This window comes from Papio anubis, chromosome 1 (assembly GCF_008728515.1).
Source record: "Papio anubis isolate 15944 chromosome 1, Panubis1.0, whole genome shotgun sequence".
In the NCBI taxonomy this organism is placed as follows: Eukaryota; Metazoa; Chordata; class Mammalia; order Primates; family Cercopithecidae; genus Papio; species Papio anubis.
In genome coordinates this window covers 130,397,979-130,414,370 of record NC_044976.1, presented here as the reverse complement: position 1 = coordinate 130,414,370, position 16,392 = coordinate 130,397,979, and the positions used below count along the sequence as shown (strand labels likewise).

Here is a 16,392-nt window from a genome sequence, read left to right as displayed (position 1 = left end):
AAGCCTACAATGAGGAAAGGACAATCTATTCAATAAATGGTGCAGGAAAACTGGTTATCCACATGCAGAAGAATGAAATTAGATCTTTATCTTACAGCATGCATAAAAATCAACTCAAGGGAGGGATAGCATTAGGAGAAATAACTAATGTAAATGGCAAGTTGATGGGTGCAGCAAACCAACATGGCACATGTATACCTATGTAACAAACCTGCACATTGTGCACATGTACCCTAGAACTTAAAGTATAATAATAATAATAATAATAATAATAATAATAAAAACCCCTCAAAATGGGAAAGACTTTAATGTAAGACTTGGCACTGTAAAACTACTAGAAGAAAGCATAAGGGGAAACCCTCATTACATTGGTCTGGACAAGAATTCTTTGGATTTGACTCTGACAGCTCAGGTAACAAAAGCAAAAATAAACAAATGAGATTGCATAAAACTAAACAGTTTATGCATAGCAAAACAAAAACAACAAAATGAAGAGACCCACAGAATGGGAAAAATATTTTCAAACTATACATCTGATAAGGAGTTAAAATCCAAAATATATAAGGAATCCAAACAACTCATTAGCAAGAAAACAAGTAACTTGATTAAAAAATGGGCAAATGACTTGAACAGATATTTCTCAAAGGAAGACATACAAATGGCTAACAGGTTCATTAAAAAATGCTCAGCATCACTAATCACTAAGTAAATGCAAATTAAAACCACAATGAGGTATCACCTCACACCTGTTAGACTGGCTTTTATCACAATGATAAAAGATAACATGTGTTGTTAAAGACACAGAAAAAAGGGAACACTTGTACACTGTTAGTAAGAATGTAAATTAGTACGGCCGTTATGGAAAACAGTATGGAGGTTCCTCAAAAAACTAAAAATGTAACTTCCATATGATCCAACTATCCCACTTCTGAGAATATATCCAAAGGAATTAAAATGACTGTGTTGAGGGGTATCCCTTTAACATGAACTCCCATGTTTATTGTAGCATTATGTACAATAGCTAAGATGTGGACTCAATCTAAATGTCCATCAGTGTATAAACAGATAAAGAAAATGAGGTGTATACACACAATGGAATACTAATCAGCCTTTAAAAAGAATGAAATTCTGTCATTTTGGACAACACAAATGACTCTAGAGGATACTATGCTAAGTGAAATAAGCCAGGCACAGAAAGATAAATACTACATGATCTCATTTAGATGTGGAATATAACAAAAGTTGAATTCCTAGAAGAATAATGGTTCCCAGAGGCAGTGGGCAGAGGAGGTGTGAAGGAATGGGGAATTACTGGTCCGAGGGTACAAAGTTTCAGCTAAATAAGAAGAATAAGTTTTGAGATCTACTGCACAGCAGGATGACTGTAATCAATAATAATATGTTGTATATTTCAAAATAACTAAGAGAGTAATTTCAAATATATCACCACAAAAATGTCAAGGAAGTGAAGTGATGGATATGTTAACTAGCTTGATTTAATCACTGAATTGTAGACATATATCAAAACATCACATTGTACTACATAAATGTAATATAATTATGATTTGTTAATTAAGCATAATTTATATCTTTTTAAAAAGAAACATTGTAATGTGGGGGCAAGGAAAGTGAATAGCTCTGGAAAAGGAGGAAATGAGATTGCCTTCTGAGTTCCAAAATATTAGGACAATACTTAGTGGATCAAAGATGAGGTATGCAAATTATCCCGAACGAACTAAATAATCAAACGAAGGTATGTACCTTATTAGAAAAATGAGATGGGTGGTGTGGACACATTGCAAAAGGAGAGTCACAGAAGTACACACCCTGACAGTGCCTATTCAAGTTCTGTCTAGGGACCCTGTCAGCCAGACGCAGTATCCAGGCAACCTCACAGAAGGAGCCTCACTGGAGATGGACATCATAGATTGTCATCAGAGTGTTGAATCTTAGCTCATCTCCTTTCCTCTAGCACCATGTTCCCTAGGCAGCCTTCTGTTGACAACTCCCCATACTGACTGTGTACAGGGAGGGAATGTCAGGGTGATGGAACAACAACTGGCCTATTTGATCAGAACACTCTGACCAAAGAAGGCTGCTTGTCCCTATCCCTTGGTGTTCCTTTATCCTGCCTTGTTTTTCCTCACGGTACTTTATCGCCTGATGTTACAGATCTGTTTGTTGTGTGTTGCTTACCCTCCCCCAACCTTGACTCTGACGATAATGTAAGCTTCAAGTTTTCCTGTTCACTGCTGTGTCCCACACCTAGAACACTGCCTGGCATTTAATTGAAGCTTGATAATAATTGTAGGATGAATGGCTAATTTTATATGTCAGTTTGATGACATCTCTGACAAAATGAGGCAGCATTCCAGATTCTGATCAACTCTGGGACATCGATGAGTTAGAGTTTGAGCCTGTATTGTGAAAAGTGCTGAACTGACTAAGAAAAATGGCATCATGGGCAGACTTGTCTGGGTGGCCCATGGCTTCCCTCAAGCCACTCCCCTCTGTTTCCTTTGTGCTGTCTTCGTGTGCCTCCAGTCTCAAATACAAATTAATAACAGCAAAGGAATACAAATACAAATCACTGATGACATCAGCAATAATAATAACACTGAGGGCTCTCTATATGCCAGGCATAGTTTTGTTACTTCTCAAATTAGTTTAATCAAGTAAAATCCTGCCAACAAGACACCAGGAGTTTTGGCCCCAGGTTTGCCGTTAAACTGTGACCTTGAGGAAGTCTCTCCACCGCTCCGAACCTCTGGTTTTTGTTTGTTGTTTGTTTGCTTTTTAGTTTTTAATTTGTGAAATAAAGCGTTGAACAAGATCCATAGATTCTAAACTTTTTTCTTTTAGCAACAGCACCCTATTTTCAAACAAGTTCTTCATCAGAACTCCCTACGTGAAAAGATAAAAAGCACCCTGTCTGTGGTTGAAGCTCCCTGGCCTTGCACCTGCTTCCCTGCGGCAATCCTTGAGACAGCTCCTCAGAAAGCCCAGGAGAACAGATTAAAAGCTCCCGGAGCCCCTCTCATGTTCTCCAAAGGCCAGACCAAGAATGAAGCAGAGCGTTGTTTCATGGCTCTACTCAGGGGGAAAGAAACCCTTTGTGATTGGAAACAAGATATCACTGGCTGGGGAACTTCCTCTCTGCTCCAACAGAACAGAAGAGTAGGTGAAGTGTAGGGATTCCCAAACTTTAGCTTAGAGTAGCATCACCCGGGGACCTTGATAAGCAGGTGGATTCACAGGCCACACTCTGCTTTCCCCCATCGTGACTCAGTGAGTCCGAATCAGCGTTTTTGTTTGTTTTTTGAGACAGAATCTTGCACCGTCACCCAGGCTGGAGTGCAGTGGTGCGATCTCTGCTCACTGCAACCTCTGCCTCCTGGGTTTGAGTGATTCTCCTGCCTCAGCCTCGCGAGTAGCTGGGATTACGGGCACTTGCCACCATGCCCGGCTAATTTTTTGTATATTTAGTAGAGACAGGGTTTCACTATGTTGGCCAGGTTGGTCTTGAACTCCTGACCTCGTGATCTGCCCTCCTTGGCCTCCCAAAGTGCTGGGATTACAGGCGTGAGCCACCACGCCTGGCCTGAGTAAGCATTTTAACTAGCTCTCAGCTTGATTGTGATGCAGGTGGTATGAAACCTACATCTTGAGAGCAATAAGCATCAGGGAGTCACAGGACATGCAATTGAGAAGAACAGGAGCCTAGTCCATTTTAGGAAAGAAGGGCAGACATATTGTACTTAAGAGGTAAGTTGAGGGAAGGGTATGTGTGTGCATGAACCAATCTGAGATATGTGAAGCCTGAGAGACAAGGAATGGGTTGCCCTTGCAGTGTGGTTAAGGGGATCAGCCTGGCGTGTTCCATCTCTGCATATGTAACAGGCTGATCTGGGGAAAGGGCAGCTGGCATGGAAAACACCAAGCTGGGTTGTACCTCCCAACAGCAATGCTTGCAGTCTCTTTAGACTATGGGCTGATTGGTGCCGCCAGCTAACATTCTTGAATAAAACCTATTCACGTGTCTTATGTTAGAGACTTCCTGTGTATTCTCTTCAATAATCACAGACCCTGGCCAATTACCAAGGGGCCCCAGGTCTTCCTAATGCCAAAGCCCACTGTCTTTATGCTTAACCAACCTTCAGTAATAACCATGACTCACATTCATTGAGCCCTTACCATGAGCCAACTCCACACCGAACGCTTTCTGCCATTAGTTCATCCGATTTTCACAACCACCCTGTAAAGCGAGTATTGTGAGTATCCCATCCTGCAGACAAAGGAACCCAAGTAGTTTGGTTCCAGAGGCATGTTCTTCCACACTGCCCACCCACCATCTCCTTCTAAATCTTTAGGGCAATTTGTTGACTGAAAAAGGTAAGGGCAACCTTGAACTCTTAAAGTTTAGCTGTTTTGGTGTGATTCCTTTAGTAAGATTTTGCTTCTGCTCTAGGGTAACCATAACTTATCTTCCAAACTAGAGCACTTTCTGAGAGTGAAAGGGGGCACTATTAATAATTAGGGCAGGATAACAGGCTTACATGAGGACCTTCTTAAGAAACCTTAACGCACAGTTACGTCACCTGCTTCAAACTGTGTCCATTCTCTTGAAATGCCTGCCTTTCACGTAAACCTTCAGTTTTAGCAGATAACTTTGACTCCATTTCAGAGAAAATCAAAACCACTGTGCAGGCCTTCCCTTAACTGCTTGTCACATACGAACCTATCTGCATCTCTGCCCATTTTCTTCTCATTATAGCCGAGGCCCATCTTGTAATCCAAGGTCAGTTCCTTTCCCTGGGCTCTGAATCTCAGCTCCCTCCTGTCTTCTGGGTGTGTGTGGGGTGGTGTGGGGTCAGGGAGAGGCCTTGCTCCATTATCATCACCTTTTCCCCAAATCTTCAACCCCTCCCCCTACTGGTTCTGCTCGTCAGCATTTAAATATGTTCAAATCTCCACTGCCTGCCTCAGCCTTCCAAAGTACTGGGATTATAGGCGTGAGCCACTGCGCCCAGCCAAAGGTAAACTTCTTGAGTGCATAACTTATAAACTCAGCAGGTCTATACACCCCCGGTGAGCTGCCTGCAGTCCATCTTTGTAGCCTCATTTCCACGCTTAAAACGAAATCATTGGCAATAAAACTATCCCTGTACCCCATGTTTTCCCTTTGCCTCCCATCCTCTATTTCCCCTTGCCGTCAAAGGTAAATTTTCTTTTTTTTTGAGATGGAGTCTTGCTCCGTCACCCAGTCTGGGGTACAGTGACGCTATCTTGGCTCACTGCAACCTCTACCTCCTGGGTTCAAGCAATTCTCCTGCCTCAGCCTCCCAAGTACCTGGGATTACAGGCATGCGCCACCACGCTCGGCTAATTTTTGTATTCTTAGTAGAGACAGGGGTTTCACCATGTTGGCTGGGCTGGTCTCGAACTCTTGACCTCGTGATCTGTCCACCTTGGCCTCCCAAAGTGCTGGGATTATAGGCGTGAGCCGCCGCGCCTGGCCAAAGTAAACTTCTTGAGTGCATAACTTATAAACTGAGCAGGTCTATACACCCCCAGTGAGCTGCCTGCATCCATCTTTGTAGCCTCATCTCCACTCTTCTCTGCTTCTCTTCTCCGCCCTGCCTGTGTGGGCTTCTCTCTGTGCTTCAGTGTGCCCAGCTGTGTCCCCCACCCCAAGGATCCTGCACAGGCTGCTCCCTCTGCGAGGAACATTCTTTTCTCCTCTGTTTCACAATGACTCCTTTGGGTGCACTTCAACACTTTGCAGACTCTTACAGTTCTCTCCATCCACCTTCATGGTTCAATTGAATAATCACCTTTTAAACACTGACACTTAAAAAAGAAAAAGAAAAGAAAGGAAAAAGAAACCATATATCAAGTGCACAGGCCAGCCTCAGAACAGAAGGATAGAAGACACATGCAGATCTCAACACGTGTTGCCTCGGGTGGGAGGTGATTTATTTGGAACTTACTTGTTAATGGCTCCTCCAGTACCATGGCTCTGCCCTGTGGGTCCCCAGCTTTCCAGATCCAAAGAGAAGCTGAGGAGAAAGTTTGAGCAAAGGTTTGGCCTTTTATTATGTTTTCTCCATTCTCTCCACCACAGCAGGACCAGCTTTTCACTGCAACCTCTTTCCCAAGGCTGTTACATCAGAATTGGGGTGAGTGTCTGATTTCTCATGGGCTTAATTGCTCCCAAAGATCCAGGAAGAAGAGAGAGTCTAAACATTGCTGGTGCAACTACTTTATTATATGTAATAATGTCATAGTTTGGTCTCTCTCCAAAGCACACCCTTAGATAAAAACTTGGGTGGAGGAAGTCTTTCTGAGAGATAATCCAAGAAGAAAGAATGAGGAAAATGCGACAAGGAAGGGAGGAAAGCCAAAAAAAAAAAAAAAAAAAGGTGTGTTAATAGTTGATTACTGTTGTGGACAACTGGGACCCAATCCCTCTGAGGAACCAGGAAGAACACGCCTCAGAATTGCTCGTGGAATAGGGCAGGGAGGCTGGAACATTTATCCACATTTACCCATCAACGTGACACTCCCTTAGCTGGACCCACCAAACCTGCATACTTCCCAGTTGCTGGGTTGGGTGGCCTTCTACTGTCATATGGAAAGCCTGGAAGCAGCCAGGGGCGGTGACTCATGTCTGTAATCCCAGCACTTTGGGAGGCTGAGGCGAGTGGATCACGAGGTCAGGAATTCAAGACCAGCCTGGCCAACATGGTGAAACTCCATCTCTACAAAAATATAAAAATTGGCCAGGTGTAGTGGCACGTGCCTGTAATCCCAGCTACTCAGGAGGCTGAGGTGGAAGAATCGCTTGAACCCGGAAGGTGGAGGTTGCAGTGAACCGAGATGGTGCCACTGTACTGAAGCCTTGGCAACAGATCGACTCTGTCTCAAAAAAAAAAAAAAAAAAAAGATAATCAGAGAAAGCCTGGAAGCAGAAAAACAGACTGCCCAGATGCAAACTTCATGGGGCACTCCATCATGAAACTGTCCACACAGCAGTGTAGAAGTCAGGTGGGTAAACAGGTTGTGCTACAGGGAACCCTAAGTGTCTGCTACAAGCAAGATGTTAGAATGGATCTCTTCCTGCCTTAGTTATGCTGACAGTGTGATGGATATCAGGAGATCAAAGGCAATGTGAGGGAGATCTGCCCTTGAGGAATATACAATGGGAGTTGAGAATTGGTGTCACTGCCTTTGGAACCCCCTCATGTATGGATGGAGGGCTGAGAAAGGGAGATAGAGAAAGAGACTTCTTTGGAAAGAACTTTACTGTGAGTCCACACCTCTTCCCCAAGGTATACTGTGATGTTACCTCTGACCACAAGCCAAGTAAAGGAGACTTCAAGGGGAGGGCTTAGGGAGCTTTGGAATGCGGCCCTGCAGGTGAGAGTCAGAGGCCACAGGCACCTATGACAAGTCTGGGAGAGTTAAAACTGGTAATGCGCTCCCACCAGGGAGCCAGGAGTATGGTGCCATGTTGTAGATCCTAGGATCTGTCGGGCCAAGGAATGTTTGTGATGGGTAGCTAAGGGCCACCCATGAGACACAGCCTGCTTGATTGTCCTGGGTGCTATACGATAGGGGCATTTGGACAGGCCTCTGGGGAGGAGGAGATGAGATGTGTGGCCAGATGTCCAGGGGCTGAGGAAGGAGTTGCAAAGGACCACCCAGAATAGAGAGGCATTCACCCTGGTCAGGGGTAAGAGAGAGGGAACCAGCAAAAGTTAACCAGCAAAACTGCCCTTAACAGAAAATAGTTCATCTTTGAGGCCCACAGAGTGCAAAGCCACTCAGCGAGGTAAGAAGTGTTTTAACACCTCCCCACCCTCCCCATCCTCTTGGAGTGGGGAAACTTGAGTGGGGGGAGGATAGTTGAGGGGGAGCACTGGTGAGGAGAACAGACTGGGAGAGGCAAGCTGAGCATAGTAGAGAGCAGAGACTGCTCCCTCCCCAGCTGCCGGCCTCTAGCCTGGAAGACCTAAGCCAGGATAAGGGAGATTATTTGATAATAAGGTAAGTTTGGAATTTTGCATATTACATGGGACAGGAAGTACTCATTTCTAAACCGAGACCAGTACTCATTTCTGGACTGAGACCTCAGCCAGCGTTCTCATCTGAGGCAGAGAAGACTACCCCACCGAATAAGACTAAAAGAGCAATGAGAGAAAAAAAATTGAAGTTCTATTTGAATCACAATCCATGAGCAAGAATGAAAATTACACTTGGCCAGGCACTGTGGCTCACACCTATAATCGCAGCACTTTGGGTAGCTGAGGTGGGAGGATCCATCCCTTGAGGCCAGGAGACCAGCCCGGGCAACATAGCCACATCCCATCTCTACAAAAAAAAAAAAAAAGACATTAAAAAACTTAGCTGGGTATGGTGGTTACCTATAGTCCCAGCTAGCTGGGAGGCTGAGATGGGAAGATCACTTGGGCCCAGGAGGTTGAGGCTGCAGTGAGCCATGATTGCACCACTGCACTCCAGCCTGGGTGACAGAGTAAGACCCTGTCACTTAAAAAAAAAAAGGTAAAGAGATGAAAATTAGACTTGACAATCATGCTCTCAGAACTGACTTTCTCTGCACTGGACTTGGAGAGCTCAGTGGGGTGGAAATTATTTCCCTCTCCTCAGTAGGCATCATGGACTGTTTATGCCTACTTATGATGACAGGTTTAATAAATCTGAACAGTTACCTTCTGGCTATCAGCATACTCACTGTAGCAGCCTCGGCTCCCCCTTCAAGAGTAAATACAGTTTTGGCTGCAAGAAGTGCAGTTAACCGACAGGCTCTAGCTGCAGCACCTCTGGGATCTACGCTCTTCCTGGCAGCCCCAGCCCTTGGCTGTGTACAGCAAGGGTCCTGGCACCAGGACATTCTTGCACAGCTAGAGTCCCAGTGCCTGGACATGCCTGCCCACCACGAGCCTTCTCTAACGGGCAGTCAGTGCCAGAGCTCCCTGCTAAGTCAGCTGAGACTGTGAGACATGCATCAACGTCTGAAGCCCTTCTGGCTCCACTCTGCTTACTTCACCATTTATCTTTTCCAGGCCTTTCCCCACATCAAAACTCTTTTGCTCCATCGGGCGCGGTGGCTCACGCCTATAACCCCAGCACTTTGGGAGGCTGAGGCGGGTGGACTATGAGGTCAGGAGATAGAGACCCTCCTGGCTAACACGGTGAAGCCCCGTCTCTACTAAAAATGCAAATAATTAGCCGGGCGTGGTGCTGGGCGCCTGTAGTCCCAGCTACTTGGGAGGCTGAGGCAGGAGAATGGCCTGAACCCGGGAGGCAGAGCTTGCAGTGAGCTGAGATGGTGCCACTGCACGCTAGCCTGGGCGACAGAGCGAGACTCCGTCTCAAAAAACAAACAAACAAAACAAACAAACAAAAACCTCTTTTGCTCCGAACTCCAGCTTCTGCTTCGCAGAGAATCTAACTGATATTCTCATCCTTTAAGCTTTGAGCATTATACTCATGACCCTGTTTTCTTTTCTTTCCTTGCTTTTATTTTTATTTCTATTTTTTAATTCACAAAAATTTATACCTATTTATGGTGTACAACATGTTGTTTTAAAATATGAATACATTGTGAAATGGCTAAATCGAGCTAATTAACATAAGTGTTGTCTTACACCACTATCTTTTTTTGTGGTGAGAACACTGAAAATCTACTCTCTTAGCAATTTTTTTTTAGACGGAGTCTCTCTCTGTCACCAGGCTGGAGTGCGGTGGTGCGATCTCGGCTCACTGCACCCTCCGCCTCCCGGGTTCAAGTAATTATCCTGCCTCAGCCTCCCCAGTAGCTGGGACTACAGGTGCATGCCACCACGCCCAGTTAATTTTGGTATTTTTAGTAGGAGCAGGGTTTCACCATGTTGGCCAGGATGGTGTCGATCTCTTGACCTCGTGATCTGCCTGCCTTGGCCTCCCAAAGTGTGGGGATTACAGGTGTGAGCCACCGCACCTGGCCTGTCTTAGCAGTTTTTAAGAATACGATACATTGCTATTAACTATAGTCACCATATGGTATAATAGATCTCTTGAACTTATTCCTCTTATCTGATTGACTTTTGAAATCTTTCGACCAACATTTCTCCAATCCCCACCCCGCCACAGCTTCTAATGGTAACCACCATTCTACTTTCTACTTGTAGTTCAACTTTTTTATAGATTCCACATGTAAGTGAACTTATGTGGTATTTGTCTTTCTGTGTCTGGCTTATTTCACTAAACATAATGTCCTCCAGTTTCATCCATGTTGTAAATAGTAGCATTTCCTTCTTTTTGTTGTTGTTTTGTTTGTTTGGGTTTTGTTTTGCTCCCTCTCAAAACAAACACCCCCTACTCAGGTTTCCTCACTCCAGGAGGATGGGGAGGTGTCAAAACTCTTCTTACCTAGCTGAGTGGCTTTGCATTCTGTGGGCCTGGAGGATGGCTAGGATGCACTAAGGGCAGTTTTGCTGGTCAAGTTTCACTGGTTCCCTCTCTCTTATCCCTGGCTGGGAATGGAGGCATCTCTATTCTGGGTGGTCTCTGCTGGAGTACAGTGGCATGATCATAACTCACTGCACCCTCAAACTCCCGGGCTCAACAATCCTCCCACCTCAGCCTCAAAAATAGCAAGGACTACAGGCATGCATCACCATGCCCTGATAATGTTTAAAAAAATTTTTGTAGACGTGGGATCTTTCTGTGTTGCCTAGGCTGGTCTAAAATTCCTGGCCTCAAGGAATCTTCCTGCCCTCGCCTCCCAAAGCACTAGGATTATAGGCATGAGCCCCCTTGCCCAGCCTCCTTCTTTGTTTAAGGATGGATGGTATTCCATTGTGTATATATCTACAATTTCTTTACACATTCATCCATTGATAGACAGGTTGATTCCATATGTTGGCTGTAGTGAACAGTGCTGCAATAAGTGTGGAGTGCAGATACCTCATTAACATACTGATTTCATTTCCTTTGGATATAAACCCAATAGTGGGATTGCTGGATCTAATTTTATTTGTTAAACAGGTGTATTACATAAAAAGTTTTATACTCAGACTGAAATCTGGTTCACCTTTAAGAAAAAATTATAATCCCTCAGGTTTTATACTCATAAATTGAACTTCATGAACTACTCACTTCATTATCTTCTTCACTAAGCAGATTCTACCAATCTTTGAAAAACTGAGGTCTCATCTTAAATATCTCTCCTCGATAGCTTTTCCCCAGCCCTCCTGACTCCAACTTTGCCAAATCTCCTTGTTATAGACTCTTTCAATTATTCATTTGATAAGACTCATCAAACTTGTAGTTACTTGTCCAGTGTCAATTGTTAGCATATGAGCTCCACGAAGTCACAATCTAAAATTGTTGGTCACTGTTAATTTCCCAGCACTTAAGACAGTGTATGGACCATAGAAGCTACTCAATAGACATTTAACAGATTTCTGACTTTGCTAACCTAAAATTATGAAATGTTGGCACAAGACCAAAACTGAATACATCTTCCTCTATTGATCCCTTGGTCTTGAGACACCACTCTTACTTCCTCATCACAGCACGGACTCATAAAATTGATTATTAGAAGAAACTTAAAGATTATCCAGCCTGAGATGCCAGAGATGTTGCAGATAATCCAAGCAAGTGATTGTCCTCTTAGCTTGAATACTAGGACAGAAGCTGCTTTCTAAGGCAACCCATTGCATTCAGAACAGCTTTGACTGTCAGGAAGCTCTTTAGTAACCTGATCCTCTGCAGTCTCTTCCTGAATCTGATTTCATGTAGGTTTGATCAACATCGTATTCTCACAAAATAATTTAAAGTCTTTTCATAATATAACAACATAGATGAACTCTCTGTCCAAACTACTTGTTTTTTTCTTTTCCTTTTTTTTGTTTTTGAGACAGAGTCTTGCTCTGTCACCCAGGCTGGAGTGCAGTGGCACAATCTCAGCTCACTGCAACCTCTGCCTCCTGGGTTCAAATGATTCTTTTGCCTCAGCCTCCTGAGTAGCTGGAATACAGGCACACACCACCATGCCCAGCTAATTTTTGTATTTTTAGTAGAGACGGGGTTTCATCATGTTGGCCAGGCTGGTCTCAAACTCCTGACCTCAGGCGATCTGACTGCCTCAGCCTCCCAAAGTGCTACGATTACAAATGTGAGCCACTGTGCCCAGCCAAACTGCTTTCTTAAAGAGGATCGAATCAAATGTTTTTCCACTGCTAATAGCCTCTCAGGTGGGAACATAACTAGCTTTAAATAAAAAGGCTTCATCAGTCATCCATTGTAAAGCTATCAATTGAGTGTAGACACATATCTAATATGGGGCCAGCAATAGTGGAAATATTGTGTGGAAATATTGTAGTGGAAATATTCCACTACAAATAGTGGAAATATCTAATATGGGGCCAGCAATAGTGGAAATAGAGGAAATGAAAGATGAAATCTGTCTGGGGAGATATAGATGTTTATAAGACCAAATGATCACAGCAACATAGGAACTACCCAGAGAGAGCTAGGGCAGAGTATTCTGGGAGCCAAATAACAGGATAGGGAATGTTCTAAGAGTTCAGGGCATGCAGTGAGTTCAGGGCATGCAGTATGTGTGGATACCCGCGGCGTGTAGGAAGTCTTGAAAGACTTCATTTAGGAAGTGGGATTTGGGCTGAGTTTGGTGGATGGCATCATGAGTCAGTGAGTAAACTGTCTTGACAATCAGGATCTGAGAGAGAACTAAGAGAGCCACGATAGGTAGGGAGGGGCTTAGTGAGGACAGAGGAAGTCAGAGGGCTGTAGTCAGGGGAAAAATCATTTCCCTTTTCTCAGGACCATTAGTCAGGCTCTCTGTCTCTAGGAGCCTCCTAATGCAGTCTTCTGCACAGTCCTGGGGACTGACCGACTGAGTTACACCTCTGGGGCTGCTGACATGTGTGCCTTTACTTGGCTGCTCCTTCTCTTGCTGCTCCAGGAGGGTGAGTGAGGCTGCCAGCTCCTGCCCAGGAATGTCCCCTTCCACCTCTGTTCTCCTGCCCCTCTGGGTCTGGGCCAGCAAGACCCTTCCTTAGGGGTTGAATGTGTCGGCTCTTCCTTAGTTATAAGGAACAGAGTGTGTGGCTTCAGGGCAGGACCGAGAGACACCTGGGGATATGGAAGAAAGAGCAATCTCAAGACGGCAAAAGAGAAGGTAAAACTTGGAGGGTGAAGGGACAGATGGAAGCAAACTCCTGTTAGGTGCTTAACTCAGGGACAAGGCGAATCTAGAGCCAGAAGCAGCAGCTGGAGAACAGGATTTCGTGTGAGAGTCATAGAAGCTGCCCAGCTGAGATTACGCTACAACTCCACTGCCAGGTTCAGCAGCCCAGAGACACCAGCTGGGCCGTTTGCTTCTCTTTTCTTCCTGTATATGCAGCCAAAGGAGACTCTGGAGATGGTGTGGATCCCGAGGAAGTGGTTGCGGTCCTTCACGAGTCCATCAGCCTCCCCCTGGAAATACCGCCGAAGGAAGAGGTTGAGAATATCATCTGGTCCTCCCACAAAAGTCTTGCCACTGTGGTGCCAGGGAAAGAGGGACATCCAGCTACCATCATGGTGATCAATCCACACTACCAGGGCCGAGTGAGCTTCCTGGACCCCAGCTATTCCCTGCATATCAGCAATCTGAGCTGGGAGGATTCAGGGCTTTACCAAGCTCAAGTCAACCTGAGAACATCCCAGACCTCTACCATGCAGCAGTACAATCTACGTGTCTACCGTGAGTTTAGGCTGGGAACCATAAAGCTGCTTTTTGGGGGGCTCTTCTGAGCTTCTCACACCATGGAGTCTCAGGACTCGGGGTTATAGTTTGAGGTTAGAACTAGAGGCAGACTGTCCTCAATCTAGATACTGGGTTTGAGTGTGCCCAATCCACCTGTTGTATCTGAACCGCAGCAACAGGTGGAGTGACGTGGAGCAAGGAGGCTGTCCGATGCAGTGGCAGGGATCAGGGGCTTCATGTACAGACCCTGTAGAGGGCTTTTCTCTTCCAATGAAATTGTATCCTGGGGATGAACACCACCTACATTCTTGAGCCTTTTATTTCCCTGTGTGATGAGGGCTACTAATGAGTATCTTCTCTCTGCTTGAACCCAAATTTCTTCTTAGTGCCTGTCACACTGCATCTACCTTGAAGCTTGAAGAGACACTGATTAAAATGAGGGTGATAATATTTTATGTGATCAAGGAGACAGAATGGGGTTTGGAGGAAGATAGAGTACAAAAGTAAGAGAGAGAAGACATAAAGGGGAGGTGGAAGATGCCAAAGGCAGCTCTGTCTACCTTGACAGTTGCCTTGGGGACCTTGGAACCACAGGTTTTTACAGTGGTTGGGTTTGTTTGTTGTTGCCTATTTGTTGTTTAGATGAAGGGGCTGTCAAGGGGTCGCATTAGTACCCCAGGTTTGAGGAGCTTAGGAAAACACACCCAACCCCTGATTATTTAGAGGGTCTTTGTGTTTCCCCTTCATCTAGGACGGCTGTCAGAGCCCCAAATCACTGTGAACTTTGAGATCTCTGGGGAAGGTGCCTGCAATATGTCCCTGGTGTGCTCTGTGGAGAAGGCAGGCATGGACGTGACCTACAGCTGGCTCTCCTCGGGGGATAGCGCTTATACATCCCATGAAGGCCCTGTCCTCAGCACATCCTGGAGGCCAGAGGACAATGCCCTCTCCTACACCTGCAGAGCCAGCAACCCCGTCAGCAATGTCAGTTCTCACCCCATCCCTGCGGGGTCCTTCTGTGCAGGTACCAGAACCCCTGAGACACCCACTGAGCTCATGAAAGACAGTGCCTAGAGGCACCATCTCCCTCCCCGAGCTCTTCCCAAGAGAGCCCAGCGAACCCAGAAGCTAACCCCCTCCCATGGAGGCTTGACAGCTGGATTGGAGAGGAGACCCTCCCTTTTTCTAGTGCCCCCAACTTCCAAAGGCCTTTTCTTTTCTCTTGCTTGGCTTCAGAATGATTCCTAGATCTCAGTTCCTGAGCTTCTGTGCATAGAATATATTTCCAGAGACACTTGCAAGGGGACATCAACTGACTGTGAACCTGAGACCCCTGCATGGAATTTGGGTAGGAGTCTGCCCCCTAACGTTAACCCCAGCCCTACCTCTGATGGGCCCCTTTCCTTCCTTCTTCCATCCCAGATCCTAACTATGCTTCTGAGAAGCCTTCAACAGCCTTCTGCCTCCTGGCCAAGGGATTGCTCGTCCTCTTGCTCTTGGTAATTCTGGCCACGGTGCTCTGGGTCATCCGAGTCCAGAAAAGACGCGAAATGCCAAGGATGAAGAAACTCAAGAGAAACAGAATGAAATTGAGGAAGAAGGCAAAGCCTGCCTCCAGCCCTGCCTGACTGCTCCTTGGGAACCCCAGTCCTGAGCTTGGTTTCTTCCCAGCACCCAGAGAATCCTTCCTCAGCTCTCTTCTTTCCAGGGGAAGGAGGTGCTCAGGGGTGGGTATCCAGAGAGCCATACTTCTGAGGGAAGACTGGCTGGCAATAAAGTCAAATTAAGTGACCACAACTCTGCAGGAGCTGTATTGGGTCCTTCTGTCCTCACTGGGTGGCTCTGGCAAAACCCACTCTGCTGTCTTTCCCCCAACTCCCAGTGCCTTCCCCCAAGTCCACGTGCTTTTTCAGGCCCTCCTTTGGGGAGAGAAGTGGGTCTAAAAGGCCCCTCACAGGGAAGTTTTGGTATGCTGTCACTCACCACCTATCCCATTTTCCACCAACATGCTTGCCATTTATGCATTAAATAAGAAAAGTAAGAGATTTCTTTGAACCTAACTGAACCTGTGACTTGAGAATTTCAGGCATTTTGAATCCTGCATAAAAGCGGCTTTATTCCTGTTAAGATTCTTCTGCTCCCTTACCCTACTCTCATCCTGGCGACACATTTGCTTAACAACTCCATCTATCCCAGATTGGTCTAGAAGCTGTCCTAAACAGGGAGGTAGGAAGGACCTTGTTCAGACCTACCCAGGGTGTGAGTTGAGCCCACAACCTCTCCATCATTTCCCTGATGCCAGTTGCTCTGGGCCTCTGGCGCCTACCCCATAGGGATGCTGGATTATTAGTGAGATCGTGGAACCTTGACTTCTGCTTGTGATTAGTATTACTGTCCTGCCTGTGTCCCTGCCTATAGATCTCCATGTCTTAGGCCTTCTCTTTGGAGTCTTGTCCTGGGTTAATGCCCACCCCCCACTCCCTGGCAAAGGCCCTTAAGTTTATGTTCTTGCTGTTTCCCTAGACCAATGATCAGCCTCCCAGGCCTAATGTGTCCCTGCCCAAGTCTCCATTATTCCCTCCAAATCAGATCTTGTGGATATTACTTATGCA

The 16,392-nt window shown here is 45.7% G+C and overlaps 1 protein-coding gene across 3 annotated transcripts; it reads left to right on the top strand.

Moving 5' to 3' along the window:
- Positions 1-5,423: 5,423 nt before the first annotated feature.
- Positions 5,424-15,577, top strand: SLAMF9 (SLAM family member 9). Of its 3 annotated transcripts, none has more exons than XM_017955360.3 (4): positions 5,424-6,179; positions 13,436-13,777; positions 14,532-14,804; positions 15,203-15,577. In XM_017955360.3, exons 1-4 carry the CDS (start codon positions 6,098-6,100, stop codon positions 15,406-15,408), a joined length of 903 nt encoding a protein of 300 aa, XP_017810849.2. In that variant the 5' UTR covers positions 5,424-6,097; the 3' UTR covers positions 15,409-15,577.
- Positions 15,578-16,392: the final 815 nt, after the last annotated feature.

Coding starts and splice junctions, on each gene's coding strand:
- SLAMF9 (XM_009184618.4), top strand. CDS start 13,099: ATGTGTCGGCTCTTCCTTAGTTATAAGGAACAGAGTGTGTGGCTTCAG. Junction 13,778..14,531: donor GTACAATCTACGTGTCTACC/GTGAGTTTAGGC, acceptor CCCTTCATCTAG/GACGGCTGTCAGAGCCCCAA. Junction 14,805..15,202: donor TGCGGGGTCCTTCTGTGCAG/GTACCAGAACCC, acceptor CTTCCATCCCAG/ATCCTAACTATGCTTCTGAG.